The 14,194-nt window shown below is 38.4% G+C and overlaps 1 protein-coding gene across 4 annotated transcripts in view; it reads right to left on the reverse strand.

The window, feature by feature from the left end:
• Window positions 1-14,194, reverse strand: part of TTLL7 (tubulin tyrosine ligase like 7) — a 163,594-nt gene that overhangs the window by 23,893 nt on the left and 125,507 nt on the right. For 3 of the 4 annotated variants that reach the window (XM_058658594.1, XM_058658597.1, XM_058658591.1), the window contains 2 exons: window positions 12,862-12,942; window positions 288-448 (listed from right to left, as the gene is read on the reverse strand). In XM_058658594.1, the coding sequence (XP_058514577.1) occupies window positions 288-448; window positions 12,862-12,942 (242 nt within the window). Of the gene's footprint in view, window positions 1-283; window positions 449-12,861; window positions 12,943-14,194 lie in introns of those variants that run through there. The other variant, XM_058658605.1, reaches the window with a different exon arrangement.

Consider the following 14,194-nt stretch of genomic DNA (forward strand, 5'->3'; position numbering starts at 1 on the left):
TAAGCACAAGAGCAGACGTTTCAGGATACTGGCTTGCAATTGAGATTTTGACACTAATTAAGACTCCTTTCTCTCCATCGAATTCAAATTAGTTAGGTGTTATAGTATTCATATTCATCATTTTATCTCAGCCTGTTTAATATAAATTATACTTGAGCACTAAGAATTACATGAAGTAAAATCCCACATTTTAAAGGATTATTAAAGAAACAACCATTTTATTGGTCTGTCTCTTTAAACAGTAAAACACTTAAGATTACAGTAATGAAAGATGGCTTAGCACTTACCCTGAATCACAGAAACAATTCCACAGTCCTTGGCCATGACTCCAGAGTAAGCGATTGAAAACTCGGTTGAAAAGCCGATATAAATTTACTTCCTCAACATCAGGCACCTTCCAGATGCGTGGAAGAACTGTACGAATACTCGATTTTACTATGTCCAAAACCTAGTGGAAAAGACAAATACTTAAAATCTGGTATGTACCTGTGTTTCTAGAATTCAAACATGACACCTGCATCTCCACAAAATTAAACATAGGACAAGACATCCAGAAACAGATCCACTTGTTTATGAAATGTTGGCATACGAAAAAGGCAGCAAGTCAGACCGTGGTTCAGTACATGGAAATTTAAAAGTATTGATCTTTACAAATAAGAATAGGTTAAACTGAATCCTGACTTCACTCAACTAGCAAATATTAACTTTCAAGGAAGGTTTTAAAAGTGTTAAGGAAACTATTCATTGAGTATGTTAAGTGAAAAGATTACTTTGAGTCACATAGGCATGTATCGTAAAAGCTGAGCAATTCTTTTTTTTTTAAAGATTTATTCATTTTATTACAGCGAGATATACACAGAGGAGGAGAGACAGATAGGAAAATCTTCCATCCAATGATTCACTCCCCAGGTGAGCTGCAACAGCCGGTGCGCGCCGATCCGAAGCCGGGAACCTGGAACCTCTTCCGGGTCTCCCATGCGGGTGCAGGGTCCCAATGCATTGGGCCATCCTCAACTGCTTTCCCAGGCCACAAGCAGGGAGCTAGATGGGAAGTGGAGCTGCCGGGATTAGAACCGGCGTCCATATGGGATCCTGGCGAGTTCAAGGCAAGGACTTTAGCCGCTAGGCCATGCCGCCGGGCCACGAGCAATTCTGATTATATTAAAATTCAGCATGTGGGCACTGTGGTCCAGCAAGCTGAACTGCCACATGGGATGTCCACAGGGGTGAGATCCACCCTGCCCCTGTTCTAATCCAGCTTCCTTCTACCTCCTGAGCAGCAGCAGATGATGGCTAAAGTACTTGGGTTGCTGTTACCCAGTAGGAAACCAGTCTGATGCTCCTGGCTTCTGGTTTTAGCCTAACCCACTCATGACTGTGGCAAAAATTTGGTGAATAAACTCTTGGATAGAAGATATTCTCTCTGTGTCTCTCCTTTTCTCTCACTCTGCCTTTCAAACAAATAAAACTTTACAAATGTAAGAAATAATGTTCACTAAGATGTGTTCGAGAAAAAAAAAGATCAAAGAATTACCTGGGAAAATATATCCAAAACAAATTTATCCAACAAAATATTAGTATCAGTAATATAGCAAAAAGGCATAAAAGTGCAACTGTTTACAAACAGGCATTTCATAAGATGAAGTAAGAATAACAATTTGTAAAATTTTACAAAACTGTAAAATGACAGTAAAAAGAGAAAAAGACTTCTAAATGCAAAGGCTGCATAAAACATGAAGAACTGGAAGCAGATAAAAAAGTAATTTGCTTCTCTTCAAAACAGCAATGTTTATAAAGCTGCACTAGTTATCTTAGACTAAGGCAAATTTAGAACAAAGATCTGTTTAAAGACCAGTTCAGCAGAGATTTCCAAACTAACATTATGTTTAGAGAAGCAGACCCACTGCTGTTTCTTGCACTGGACAGAGGGCAGCTATGCCCTCTTCCCCTTCCTGTTCTGGCTTCCTTCCCCTGGGAGCAGGCAGCTTGGGAAGTGTTCAGGTCGTGAGTGTCATGAAAGCAGAGGGGGAACAGGATCAAGTAGTCTGTGAAACATACTGTTCTGGAAGAACTCAATATTACTAATAACGAATGCTTAATTATAAAGAGGAATTTTTTAAAACTTTAACATGAATTATTCACAATAATACTGATGAAATATGCATGTCAGACATTAATTCATGCATTTTATTTTTTACTATTTTCATTGAAACTGCTTAACTCTATGCTTTTTAATGTGGAAAACACTACTCTTAACTGATACAAGAATCAACACTAGCATTAATGATAAATTGAAATGACTTCTCAGTTTTCCTGTCCACTATATTAGTGTATAGTAGGACACCAAAAGCAGCCAAGATGACCCTTAAATTAGTCTCAAGAATAATTAGGCTTTATGTAAAATAACTAAAATGAAAAAGTGTTATCAATCCTGTAAATTTTAACATTAGCTCAAGTTAATCAGTCTTCACATTGTGAAGTCTTCACATTATATTATGAAATAATTATATCTGGCTTTAAAATGATATAGTAATTAAGATTATAGGGTATTCATTCATTTTTTTAAACACAGTATACAGTAAAAAGCACATGACACACAAGAGCCAAAGGGAAGGACAGCTAGCACGTATTGGCTGCCTTAGCGTGAACCACTGTGCTGGGTACACTATTTACAGGAGACCCTTGCTAGGATTTGAAAACAATATGGAGCTCAAACTCATGCAGATGGTTCGATATCAGAATCATGGTTAATACTGAGAGTGGATGCAATTATGGTGCTTAGGGGTGGACATAGTGGAACATGGTAGGTCTCTGAGGGCATGGCCCGAGAAGCTAGTTCTTAGGAGGCTTGGTAATAAAAGTCAACTCTCTCTCCCTCTCCTAACACACCCTGTGATATTTCCTGTACTCCTATAGAAATACTTGGCAACTGTCATTTTCTTGCCATATCAGATGGATAAACTAATGGGATCTTCCCAAAACTTGCAGTGTAATCCTCCAAAACCATGAGACAAAATAAGCTCCTTCCTTTAAAAGTAACTTGTCTTAGATATTCCACTTGAGGAAAAGCTGATCCTATTGAAAACTGGAACCATGAAAGGGATCATTACTCTAACTGCAGCTGAACACATGGAGATGGATTTGGAATTGGTGAACTGACAAATGGGAAAATTTGGAGAAAGACTAAGGAAAGGTTGGGATGTTACAAGCAGAAAAATGATGGGCAATTCAGATGCACACTCAGGATTCTGGCAGAAATGTGGGTCATAAAGGCCATGCTGATGAGATTACTGAGGCAAAAAGGATTTATTTTCTTTTGGGTAGAATGGCAGAAAGGAAGAGAAAAAGATATTACATCCATGAGCTCACTTCCCCAGTGGGCAGCACGTTAGGGCTGGGTTAAGACAAAGCCAGGAGGCAGGAACTCTAACCACATTTTCCACATGCTTGTATGGGTCCAAGTATCATCTTCTGCTGCTTTTCCAAATACCTTCGCAAAGAGCTAGTTCAGACGCAAAGCAGCCTGAATTCAAACTGGTGCTCTGATATGGGATCTGGAGTCTTAGGTAGACACTCAATGTGCTAAACCACAACTCCAGCCATGGTGATGAGGATTCTATTGAAAACTGACCACCGTTGTCACAGCATGGAATGGAACTTGACTACACTGTGTCTCTGTCCTGATTCTTTACAGGAGGCTGAGTTGAGAAGTGGTAGACTGGTTCATTTGGCAGAGAAGATTCAAACCAGCAAAGAATTCAGACTGTAGCATGGGTATTATTGGCCATGTTCAGTCAGTTACACAGTGAGAATCAAGAGCATAAAGAGTAGAAAGATTTGGAATATCTTCAGCCCGACCTGAGAAGGAACAAAGAAAAAGCATGTTCAATAGAGTATGGTGCAGAAACAGCTTGCTTAGGAAAGGAACTCAGGTAACAGGATGCCACGTGCTAACTGGCAAGACAGTGGAGAAAAGGCCTGAAGGGCACCTTAAAAATCTACAAAATGCCCCCTCCATCCCAGTTCTATTATAGGCCCAGAAGTACAAATTTATTTCAAAGACCTTCCAGAGCATAATGCTTTCAAAAAAGAGCCCTGAAGCTTCTCGCTCACCTATAGCCAGCTCTAGGTTCTGGCTTGCCAGCAAAGTACCCCAAAGCAATAACTGCCTTGGTTCAAGCTGGCATAGGGACAGTTCCTGCTGGAGACAGACTTTGGCATCATCCTTGTGATGCTGGTTTTGCAGGTGTGCAGGATCCAAGAAAGTTATGAGATAATGCCACTAACAGTGTGTAGCCTCAGAAAGCAGCCAGGCAGGGCAGACAACACAGTCATGGGAAGAAAGGAAGTCCCCCCTCCAATTTCATGGGATATCTAAGACAACTGGAAATGAGGAGAAACTGTCATGGATGCGGAGCCACTGTAGAAAGCCTACAGTCAGGCAATTTTAAGCATAAATGTGGTGCCAAGAGCAGCTACAGTCTCCGCCAGAGAAACACTAAGTGGTGCTGCTGAGATGAGACTACAACCTGTGAGAAGTGAACACCACACTGAGCAGTGCAGCTACGGCAGCAGGGCTGCCTTTCTCACACTGTGTCCAGGAGCTCTATTAGTTCATGTTTGCTGGTTTTAGTTCTTGCTTTGGTCCTGTCTGTCACTCACAAACACCTGGCCTATGCCCATCTGTCCATTATATCCTGTAAGTGTATGACTGGGATTTTTTGAAGGTTCACAGCCTGAGGAATCTACCTTGAGTCTTGGACATGACTCTGGATTTCCAGATGAGCGCTGGATTGAGTTAAGACATCAGAATGATTGTTACAGTGCAAGGATGATGGACATGAGTATCAAAGAGCCAGGTGGAGACTCAGTGTACTTACAGTGTCTAAGGGTTATGTCGCTCTCCCCCAGCTTCCTGGCTTACCATGTCACCATATGATTGCTCCCTGGCACAATGACCATGGCCATCCTCCAGCCTCTCCAGATAACTGAGCCAGTGGAGCAAACCAGTTTTGGACCACTGCTCTACAACATTATGAGCCCAAACAGGCCTTCCTTGCAAGCAGCTTCTTTTAGGTTTCTCATGGTAGTGATGATGAAAATCCGACTTAACACAACTCTCCCAGATGCTATTCTGCATATATTTTGTTCTTGATTTAGAAAAAACTTTGAAAGTATGACAGTCTGGTGTTCCTAACCCACACATGACTAAAAGTAGCAATTTCAGAATGTGGGTAAGGAGTTCTGTATGGGGTAAATGTTTTTGCTTCACTCCTAATGTTTCCTCTAATGTAAAGATAGAAAATATTTCAGGCAACTTAGCGCCACTGCTAGCACCTTTGCTACGGAAGCATTTCCTAGATAGGCAGGGGCTTAGAATGCATGCTCTCCTCAGTTCCTTTTCAGAGCAACCCACAGGGCATAGACATTCTTTTTCTTTTCTCCTGGCCTCTTGCCTTTTCATTTTATTTATTTTTATAGTTAATTGTTTGGCTGGTTGGTTGATTGATTGATTGATTGATTGATTTAAAAGCTGAGCTACAGAGAGAGAAAGAAATCTTCCAGCTTCTGTGTCACTTCCCAAATGGCCACAATGGCCAGGGTTGGGCCAGACAAAAGTGAAGAACCTGGAACTCCATCTGAATCTTTCTCATGGGTGCCAGGGGCTTCAGCTCTTGAGCCATAATCTGTAAGTTTCTCATGTGCATTAGCAGGAAGCTGGAGTGGAAGTGGAGCAACCAGGACTTCCACCCACTATGCAACAACACTAGTTCCAATTGCTTCTGATTTTCAAGGAGTTGTTCCAAGAAGGCAAGCTCTGGTTGTGGTGTGAGAGCTGGAACCATTTGCAAGCCAGGATGCTCAGGCTCTCCCTGTCACAGCTGTGAAGGATGATGATACGGACTCATTCTGGGGACTACACAGGTGGGGACAGGGCAATTTCACCATCAGTGAAACACCTACTGAATAATTTTATGAAGGCAGAGCACAAGCAGGCAAGAAATCAGGCTGCAATGAAGTAAATGTGTGTCAGCTCTATTTGTAATTTTTTTTGGAATTCCAGTGCTTTGAGGTTAAAATAAATTGTTGGAAGATGAATCATTTGTGAAACACATAAAAAAATGGTCAATGAGATACCCTTGTTTTCATCTATGACCAAGTAAGGCTAATGCACAGTGCATGGGTATCCATTTCCTTGCTTTATGGCTTTTAAAAGCATCCTTACTCAACATTAAGCTTTCCAAAGGAAAAAAAAAATAATTTAGTCAATGACAGCATTAATGAAATTATAAGATTTGTATTTTCCATATGAAATATAGCACATTTGAAGGTATAATGCACACAGACAAACTCATATTTTGCAAGAACATACAGATGTTGAATGACAAACTACTCCATATGGCTGAACAGTTGGTCCTAAATTAAAATAATGGCAAGAGGTGAGGGCAGTTTAGAAATAACATTAAAATCACTACATGCTGTACTAATGATGCATGCAGCCATAGCTATGGGGTAAAGGCAGCTTCGCTGAAGCAAAACTAACAGCATCAATGTCAGCCCAAATGAAAAAGATGCAAAATAATAACATGAAGACACATGCAGAAGCAACTATGGTAGGTATTAAACAGAAGCTGCTATTTAGAGAAGAAATGCTTAATAAATTAGAGAAACCTAGAATGCTAAAATAAATGGAAATATGGTATTCTCCATCCTCTCAGTTTAAGGCTGGGTATCACATTAGAAAAGAAATTTATCAGCAAATTTGGCATTCCTCACAGCCCAGCAACACTGCAGCATTTTCATACTTTTACATTTCCTCTCCACAGACAACACGAGTATAGAGAAACTGCACTCCTGGAAAAAGGCTAAATTATGTTAAGTTTGGAGTTATTAAAACATGACACTAAATAGGATTAACTAGTTCCATTTTCACCTAGTGAGGATCTTTTGCAGTATTTAATTTCCATGCCTTTGATCTTTAAATTTTATACCCATTAAAGAAAACTGAAGAAAATAATTTTATTTTATTTCCTAGAACATAAAAAAGAAAGCATGTGGGACACTTTATGTGTATGGTATTCTAAGCAAAGAGTTTTACAATAGTCTAGCAAACAGCTAGTAAATGTTTTCATCCTGAAGTAAGAAAAGACACACATTTCAACAATCACCAGTAAATGGAATTAAGATGCTATTCCACACATAGAATAGTGCTTAGGAAATGGCAGACCATCAACAAATATCCTTTGAAGGTATGTTTGAGTGAATAAATAAATAAATGCCCTCAACATCTCCAAAGGATCTTGCATGGTGCTTATTTTTAAAATTGCAACCACTGAAAGTTTGTTGCATTAAACTGTACCCCACACAAACTTTGTGGCGGCCTTGGGGACATTACACTTACATCAGCCTGTTAAAAAGATGGCAGGCAGCTAGCTGATGGCTTCTCTGCTCAGAATTGCAACAGACGCTTCTTGCACAGGGCCCATAGCCAAGGATGGAGCACAGCTGGGAAACGTGAAGGGCTCCTTCTCCTGAGTAGGATCCCTCTGACAGGTGGTCTTTTCTCTGGGCCCCCATCATCAGAACCACAAAGACTTTCTCAGAATTGAATGAAACCTGAGGTTCTTCCTACCCTAACATCCCTTCCCTTCAAAGGAGTCAGACCTGCACTACATTCTGAAGGTCTTTTTTACTATTGCACATCTCTCTCCTCTTTACCTTCCCTGAGCAAATTCCCTTGTAACTCTCTTCACTTCTAGTTCCTGTGCTTCACAGAGGACTGAGAGCTGGCAAAGCTTTCCAATGATTATCAACTGCTATCACAGCCGAAGAGGGAGGAATCTGATTAATCCATATCTAATGGAAAACAGGAAAGGGCTTTGGCTTTTTAAACAGGTAATTTGTTTTTATTATATCTCATTCTGCCTTCCATAGCTGACCTACATTTCCAGGTTTATTTTTACTTTCTAGATGCAGTGATTGGTTTTACAAGGCAATGATAAAAATTTCAAATTCATAGTCAAAACCATGGTCAATATGTTATAAGCCAGTCAATTTGTTACCCTCATTTCTACATATTCTACAAACTCTGTATAGAAAGAATTCTTAGCAAAATATAAATACATGTGAGAAATAACCTTGCTTGAAGGTCCTTGGAAGGAAAAAAAAATCAAGCTGCCTTTCAGCCCTTCCACAGCTAGAGTTCATTCCCAAAATGGAGTCTGTGTGCCTCACAAGAACCCTCCTGTAATTAGGATTACAAACATCACAGGAGTTATGAGAAGTCCCCCACCGAAGGCCAGGGCCAGAAGCAAACCAACAGGACTACAAGACCCCTTCTTCTACCTAACATTGCTTCTCAAATTTCATCATGCAAACTTCATGGCCCACTGCACTTGGACTCAAATTAATCCTATTGTCAGAAAAAAAGTCTTTTGTTCTCTAATCATTTCTCCTCTGATTTTATATGAAATGACCTTGAAACAAAGATGCAAGTAATGATAATTATACACACACACACACATATATATATAAATACACTCACATATAAATAAATGAATGAGCACATCTAATTTTGTCCCAATGGTTATTTTCTTCTGGGGTGATTTTTGACTATTGCACACATTAAATATTGAGTCAATGCACAAAATGGTAAAAAAAAAAAAAAAAAAAAAAAAAAAAAAAAACCTCCTGGGCTGGCATCACAAGTTAAGCCTTTGCTTAGGCAGCCACATCCCACAACAGAGTTATGGATCAATCCCACTTTGAATCTAGTTGGCAACTAATTTGCCTGAAAAGGTAGTGAATGATGGCCCAAACACTGGTGCCCCTGTGACGCACATGAGAGACCCAGATGGAGTTCCTGGTTCCTGGCTTTAAGAAATTAAAAGAAATCAGAATTTGTCCTGGGAAATTTCTCTTAAAGAAAAAAATTACTGAGGAAAAACAAGAAATCATGGTAATCATGTTTAAAGCAAGAAAAATTGTTACAAATAAGTCATACGTGTATAATCCTGAGCTTCTGGTCCTGTTCATAGCCTGTACCTATTATTCCTCAACCACTTTTGGAGCCTCCCTGAAGCTGGGCAACACTTGCTGCAGTGAATCAACCCTTTTTGTTCTTAGGAAATCAAAGCAGAAAATATGGATTCTTTTGTGAAAGATAAAACTATTTAGTAAGTTATCTATGCAGAAAAATAACTAAATGCTTGGCCAGTGCAAACTCCTAGAAATTTTGTATTAGAGATGAGAAATCTTGTTACTTTCTCGCAAGCAGGAACTACACTGCCTTTAATTTACACCTAAAGGAAGAAGCCACGAAAAAGGAATAACAAGGTGTGTACACTGAATTAAACATCCTGTGCTTCAGACAGCGTTCCCAATCACTTGAGGGAACAGTTCATGAAGAATGCTAGGGTGTCTTTGCATATCCAGATCTGGAGAAATGATCACACAAATATAATCTAGTCCAAATATTTCTTAGAGCAAATCGGTTTTGGAATAAGTGGACATACCAGCATACATACTTGCTAGTAAATTTATACACAAACATCTATTTTTACTCGAAATCTGGCAGCCCAGATAAGCATTAAAACCCTAAAACATATAAAATAATTTCTTCTAATTCACAGATATTTATGCTATTTAAGCACATGATTTTTGCCATCTCACACAATGCTTATTAGACTGTCTCAAATATTTTTTATCAAATAAACACACCACTTGTTAAGAAAGGCACAAAGGAAGATTGTTCACTACTGACAGAGCTCATAAGAGTTTAGAACTGCATCAATCTAACACCTGTTTACAGCTGCCTCCTGCAAGAATCCAGGAGATGAAATCCCTCCCTCAGCTGTAAGGGGTGCAAAGATTCAACCAAAAATCTCTCCTGGCAGTTATAAAGTCCAAGTGAGTACACAGTGCCCTGAGGAATCAAATAGAGAAAGGCAGTACGTGACTGGAGGGGAATTCAGACAGGTTTTAAGGCTTCTTGAAGGAGATGGAACTGGGACTTCAAAACAGTGGTATACAGGGGTGAGAAAAAGGGGTGTCTCGGCCACAAAGACAGCAGGGCAGCAGTATCCCGGGATCAGGAGCAATGCTCTCTCTCTCCCTTGTTTTCCCTTCAACATATGAACACGATCCGGGACATGGAACCACCCTATATCACTTCTCCAGCCTTTTCTGGAAGAAGTACTCATGTCTTTCTGCCACCCTCCCATTTTTATAATGATTGTTCCAACTTGAAAAACATTGAGGCATACACAAAAACAAAAGGAAAAAATAAAATTGTTACCACTTCCATTCCCTAGCACACCCCTGACTACATCACTAAGGTAGTTACCATAATTGTAACAACTTGGCACCCCATTTTTAATATTAAAGTTTAATATATTAGTGTAATATATATTATGCACATCAGTGAACTCAAATTGAGCAACACATAGTATTGTATAACTTATTTCTATCATTTGTTTTTAATAAAGATTTATTTATTTATTTCAAAAGTCCAAATTCCAGAGAGATAAGAAAAGAGCTATAGAGAGAGGGATTGAGTTATGCACTTCTTCCCTCCCAGATCTCATTATCTACGTGTCCACATGGGTTACAGGGCCCTGAGCATTTAGGCCATCTTTCCGCTGCCTTCAAGGCCATGAGCAGGGAGTCAGATCAAAAGTGGAGCTGCCAGAATACACACAAACCAGCGCTTCATGGAACCTGGATGATGCAGCCATCAGCTTTGACCCTTGCCACAGCACAGGCCCTCATTTAAAATATTGATATTCCTTTACTGTAAAATATTTAAAGGAAAAATGCAATGTCCAAGGTAATGTTGACCTTTCTGGACATTTCAATAAACCTTCTGATTGAACTTATCAGCAGGAAGAAAATAGAGAGAGTCCTTATTGGTGTCTGCCACATTTTTTTGAGTCCTTCAATGACACTTTTTTCCATGTCACTGATTTTTCTGGCAAGGAAACCATGTGCCACATGACCAATAGGATGAAGGTGACTGCTGACCGAGATGAATCCTCACCATACGCTGCCAGGTTGGCTGCCCAGGATGTTGCCCAGAGGTGTAAGGAGCTGGGCATTACTGCCCTACACATCAAACTGTGGGCCACAAGAGGAAATAGGACCATCACCCACAGATCCAGACCCCAGTGAGCTCTCAGAGCCCTTGCCTGCTCGGGGATGGAACTGAGTGAACTGAGGATGTCACCCCAGCCCCTCTGACAGCATCCGCAGGAAGGGGGGCCCCATGGTCGCCACCTGTGAGCAGGACTCCGCAGATTACTTTGGCTAATAAATGGTCATCGTGTTAAAAAAAAAAAAAGTGAAAGCCATCTAAATCAGAAAGATTGCTTCTGCCAAGATAGACAAAAAGAGAGTTGGCCCTTTTTGCTCCGAACCCAGAATGTTACCAGATATCTAATGTGGGACCTCAGATAGCTGGGGGATACACAGACTCCTGAAAATTCCTCACTTAGATATTATTTCTTGTTAGTATCCTTCACCCATGATTAGTAAAATTCAGGTTTCTATTCTAACGAACTCTTGTTTAATGCCCCCAATCCATAGTCTTGTGCTGCGCTTTCAGTTACTATCTATTATTATGGAACAGAACTCAACTGAAAACAACTAAATTGTATGGTTGCGAAAAAATTTCATTTAATCTCTATGACAAACATACAGGTTGCTTCAAATATTTTGGTCTCACACATACATGTACACTGGAAAGAATGTGTCCATAAACCTTTTGTAGATTCAAGCTATTAATCTGTGGCATAAAATGATGGAAATGGTTTTGTTGAGTCATAACCTGATGAATATTTATATTCATAATAAATAGATACGGCAAATTACCTTCCTATAGGATTAGAGCAATATATTTTCCCTCTAATATTATTGTAAAAGACTCTTATCCATACATTTCTCATCACAGGATATTTTCTGTCTCACTGATTTTTGCCAATATGATGGTCTTTGCTTACTTTTTCTTCATCATTGGTGCAGCTGAGGATCCAGTTAGTCTGAAGATGCATAAAGCGCCTTTTCATGGCCTTTGTTGTTATACGCTTTGCCATTTTATACACACACATAAATATATGTGGATGTAAACTAGAGTCTCTTTTGCTGATTGTCTTCTGTTGACTTAGATGTGAGATAGATTTTCTTTTGTTGATTGATTTGTAGGAAGTATCAGTTTGCTGGGGTTACTTTCATTTTATCTGCTTCAAATATCTTTTTCTCAAAGCATCAGTCCATCCCTCCAATAGTAATTCCCTTCATCACGTATGCTTTTAGCTTGGTTTCAGATGCGTTTTATCATTTGTAAGTTTACATAACCAAATCTGTAGGTCTTTTCCTTTACGTCTTCTAGGTTTTAGCACTTTCTTCAGAAATGTCCCCACCCTAAGATTATAAACACATTCTTCCATATTTTCTTCCAAATCCTTATTTAGTATTTTTCTTGTTACATATGAAACTGTAATCTATATCTTTGTATATAATAAAAATAAGACCCCAACTTAGTTTTCTTACAAATACACAAAATCAATTTCATTTCCACTCATGAGAAAAAATTCATCTTTTCTCCACTGACTTGAAATGCTAAATTCATCATGCTCTATAACATAGATGTTTATCATAATCTCTATTAGAGTATGAATTTTTCTCTTAATTCTCTTTTTAATCTTCAGAATAAAGATCAGTGCCTGACACAGGGTAAATGCTCAAAAATATTTGTTGAAGAACTGAACAAAAAAACAGGCATGTGTAAAGTTTGTGACGTCAGCTGAAATATCCTAGCTTAATATATATCCTAAAAGGGCGAAATAATTTCTGAGCATCACTTACTTTTCGTTGCTTAACAGAGTCCAATTTAATAAGCCAATATGATGCCACTTTTGTTTTATGATACTTCCAGTTATCGATGATCTGTTTGGAGAAGACAAACATTGAATTTAGAATGTTCATCAGAAGTAATAGAGAAATAGTAGATAAGAAGATAGAAACCGAATTAATTTGTACAATGAGAGCAGTATGTTATGATTTTCAATAAACAGTGCTAACTTCCATAAAACCATGTGTGAAAACATTTTTAAGAGAGAAATATAGGTGGAAATATCTAAACCCGAAGCTTTCTCTGCATGTTGTACCAGGAAGGCAATCTCCAACGAGTCAACGTCAAAAGTCCTCAGACATATAAGTTTGGGGAAGATTTTTTACTGTGATTCCAAGGGCTGTATTTACCGTATTAGGCATAGTAGAATATTAAGTAATACAACAGAAGGTAGCCTACATAGAATTAGCATTCTATCATCTCCTTTTGTTCCTTTTTGTTCAAATGTGCAACATTTCTGAATATATGTTGTACTAATATATAACAGACATTTCAAACTTTTACAACATATAGTGAACATGAAGTAAATAATATCTGATATAATTATTAAGAATATTAATTGTATAAGCCTGTACAAGTTCTTATAGAACAATTACATTAGCCACAATCATTAGATTTGCTCTATGATCATCTAATTGAGTCAGAGGTGGAATATAATGAAAATGTTTATGTGAAACAGAGAATTAAAAGTGTGTGCTTCAAATTATTGGCTTTACTTAGAAAAGACCTTTATTGAAAAGTTGAACTAAATGAAGAATAAAACATCTAGAATAATCCTTTATAGTCAGTATTATCTTTCCTTCTTTTCCTGTGATGTATTAAGTAGCAGCTCACTTGCAAACATGACATAGTTTTAACTTTCAAAAGAATATGTTAACAATGAAACACATATTTGTAACATTGTTTATAAAGTCATGATAGAAGTATAGATTGCCACTATTGATGTCACTAAACAATCACTTTTGTTATTGTTATGCTATTTTGGCTTTTGTTTGTATATATCTGCTCTGACAAGTCTAAAATAATACGAACCGCATAAAAAAGTTCATGGCCAAGGTTTTTAAATCTTACAGTTGGCCACTAGATGGTGCCCTAGGGCTCTTTGAAAATATTTCATTACTTGAGAATTACCCAGAAATGATAATCTAAAAAGCATGTATCCATTAAGAAACATTCTTTCACTAAACATATTTTGGTAACTTAGACTATGTTTCTGAATTAAGAGTAAATCCCTAACTTTAATAAGAATGTTCAGACACATCACTATTTTAAAATGTTCTACTGAAA

The sequence above is a fragment of the Ochotona princeps genome, chromosome 2 (assembly GCF_030435755.1).
Source record: "Ochotona princeps isolate mOchPri1 chromosome 2, mOchPri1.hap1, whole genome shotgun sequence".
Taxonomy (NCBI): Eukaryota; Metazoa; Chordata; class Mammalia; order Lagomorpha; family Ochotonidae; genus Ochotona; species Ochotona princeps.